The sequence below is a fragment of the Alosa sapidissima genome, chromosome 8 (genome assembly GCF_018492685.1).
Source record: "Alosa sapidissima isolate fAloSap1 chromosome 8, fAloSap1.pri, whole genome shotgun sequence".
NCBI lineage: Eukaryota > Metazoa > Chordata > Actinopteri > Clupeiformes > Clupeidae > Alosa > Alosa sapidissima.
Window position 1 is genome coordinate 28,477,077 of NC_055964.1, and position 2,500 is coordinate 28,479,576.

Sequence of the window (2,500 nt, forward strand, 5' to 3'; positions counted from 1 at the left end):
ATATCACGACTCCCGTGCTGCACATCCCTGACTCCCTAACCTTGGTTGAAAGATTACAGAAGCTACGTTTAGCTGTAACAATATCTTGTCGTCGACACACCCGCTCACCCCATCCCTCGGATGAGACGTTAAACCGAGGTTCTGACTCACTGTGGTCATTAAAGATCCCATGGCACTCATCGCAAAGAGTATAGGGGATTCCCCAGTGTCCTGGCTAAATTTCCAACCTGGCTCATTCAATCTGGCCCCCTAATCATCCCCCACTGTAATTGGCTCATTCACTCCCTCACTCTCCATTACATTAATACACAGGATTAGATGTTAAAATCCCTTGTGCCAAAATCCAAGGTAAAAACACATTCAGAAGCCCCTGCTCAAGTTTAACTTTAAAAAGCACACTACCCACAAATCCGCCAACAAATGGTCACAAGCACAATACAAATGGCCCATCCAACAGCAGTATATAGTTGGTGTGTGGTGAGCGTTCTGGCTCTACACTGGTGGTGGTTAGTGAAGTCCCCCCTTCCATGTGAAGTGCTTGGAGTGCTGAGAAAAGCGCTATATAAATGTAACGTGTTGTTGTTGTTGTCACTTGTCTGCCAGTGCCACCACAAAGCGAAGTAGCCTATGCTTTGACACCCTCACATGCGTGTCAGAGAATGCCCCCTTCAGTTTCAGCTAATCAAATGACAGTGTTTCTTTCACTGTTGTCCTGGCCATCAGAATCGGTCCAAATAAGACAAACGAGCTAAAATATTGGTGGGGACAATTTTGTCATCTGAAATTATTGATGGGGACTAGTCACCGTGGTCCCCATCTAAACCTGCACCCATGACACTTTGTAATGCAGTGGTATGGTATATGACAGATACCTATTTCAGCAACAGAACATCACTCTACTGAGAAAACCCAGTGCTTTAGCTAGAGAGAGGCAGGATGTGTCCTTCAAAGACGGCCTCTTCAAAGCCCAAAACAGACCAAACAGACCGCCACTATTTTCATTCCATTCAGGAAAACCAATTAGGCGGAGAACATGCTTAGCATTTGACTGATGAAAATTTACATTTCACACTGTCTGTGATGTGAAAGACACACACACACACACACACACACACAAATTTACAAATAATGTATTAGACATTGAGAGCACTGCACACACACACACTCACAGAGAGAGATACATACATATACACAGTAAAGGCCAAAACAATACTGCATGTCAAAATATGAGTTGCACAGTTACAGGCACAATTCTCTCTCTTTTGCTCTCTCCCTTTCACTTTCTCTCTCAGTCTCACACACACACACACACACACACACACACACACACACACACACACACACACACACATACATACTATCTCTCTCTCTCTCTGTCTCTCTTTCTCATAAACACACACACACAGACCTCCAAATTAATAAAGTCTACTGTTTAACACAGAAGACACCCTCATCGTCCCATACGAATGACACGCAAATTAAACATGTATCTATAGATGATCAGTGTGACACTGACACTCAAGGTCTGACCATTTACCCATTACAATCATAAGCTGCAACACAAGGACATGCCACTTAACCCCAAAGTGAGCTCTCAACCATGTCGGAGCCAATCATAGTGTGTCATGAGGTGCTCATTCATGTTTGTTGTATTGGACACACAGAATCATCAAAAGGTCATCACTCAATAGCGCTACAAACAAACCCGGGGCTGCTTTAGCCGTAAGGGTCTCTCAACGCAGACCTGTGCTCTCTCCTGCCTCTGAGTGTTGTTGTAGCCTACACTGTACACTGAATTCCATGCATTTAGGCTACAGAGTTATGAACATAAACTGAGTGCCCAACACTGACTTACCGACATACATCACTGACATATCCCAGACGAGTCAGCCAGTAGCCTAATGTAGTAAAATACGTGATATAGAGTAAACATGGTGGCATCGACATGACATCTATTAGATGCAACCATCAGGTTCTAGTACAATCTAGAACAATCAGGGCCTGGAACCAGTTTCTATCTATTTTTTAGGACACTGTGTTTACTACCTGTAGCACTGCATTTATACAGCGTCCTGTTTTCATGTAATTACACAAGAACGTGCCGAACAGCTCCTAGATTGAAGTTTAGCTTTGAGTAATTTTATTCGGTGGTGAAAGAGGCCTACCTGTCCAAAAAGGGAGTTAAGAATTGGACGCAAATTAAAGTCAGATTCAGAGGATGCTGCGCTGGATCTCCCGGATCGGCGAGAGGACCTGCTGGAGGATGCGGGGACCGGTGATGATGACGCCGAAGACTGCGCGCATATCTCCACGCTTGAGGACGAACTTGGTCGGGTGTGTTGGCGTGAATCAAAGAAAAACGCCGCCTCATCCGAACCCTCGGTAAAGGACTGGGTCCGACTGGGCATTCGAGGCGAATTAGAGTACTTGGGTCGCTGCTCCGAAGGCGGGTCATCCCGCGCACCTCTGTGATGGTGGTGATGATGGTGATGGTGGTGGC

General features: G+C 45.4%; 1 protein-coding gene across 2 annotated transcripts in view; it reads right to left on the minus strand.

The window, feature by feature from the left end:
• The window catches only part of cabp1a (calcium binding protein 1a), a 45,243-nt gene that overhangs the window by 42,075 nt on the left and 668 nt on the right, over positions 1–2,500 (minus strand). For both annotated transcript variants that reach the window (XR_006033456.1, XM_042099920.1), the window contains exon 1: positions 2,166–2,500. This exon is cut by the window's right edge and continues 668 nt beyond it. Coding sequence is in view for 1 of the 2 variants with exons in the window: in XM_042099920.1 (XP_041955854.1) it covers positions 2,166–2,500 (335 nt within the window). In the remaining variant the exon portion in view is untranslated. The remainder of the gene's footprint in view (positions 1–2,165) is intronic.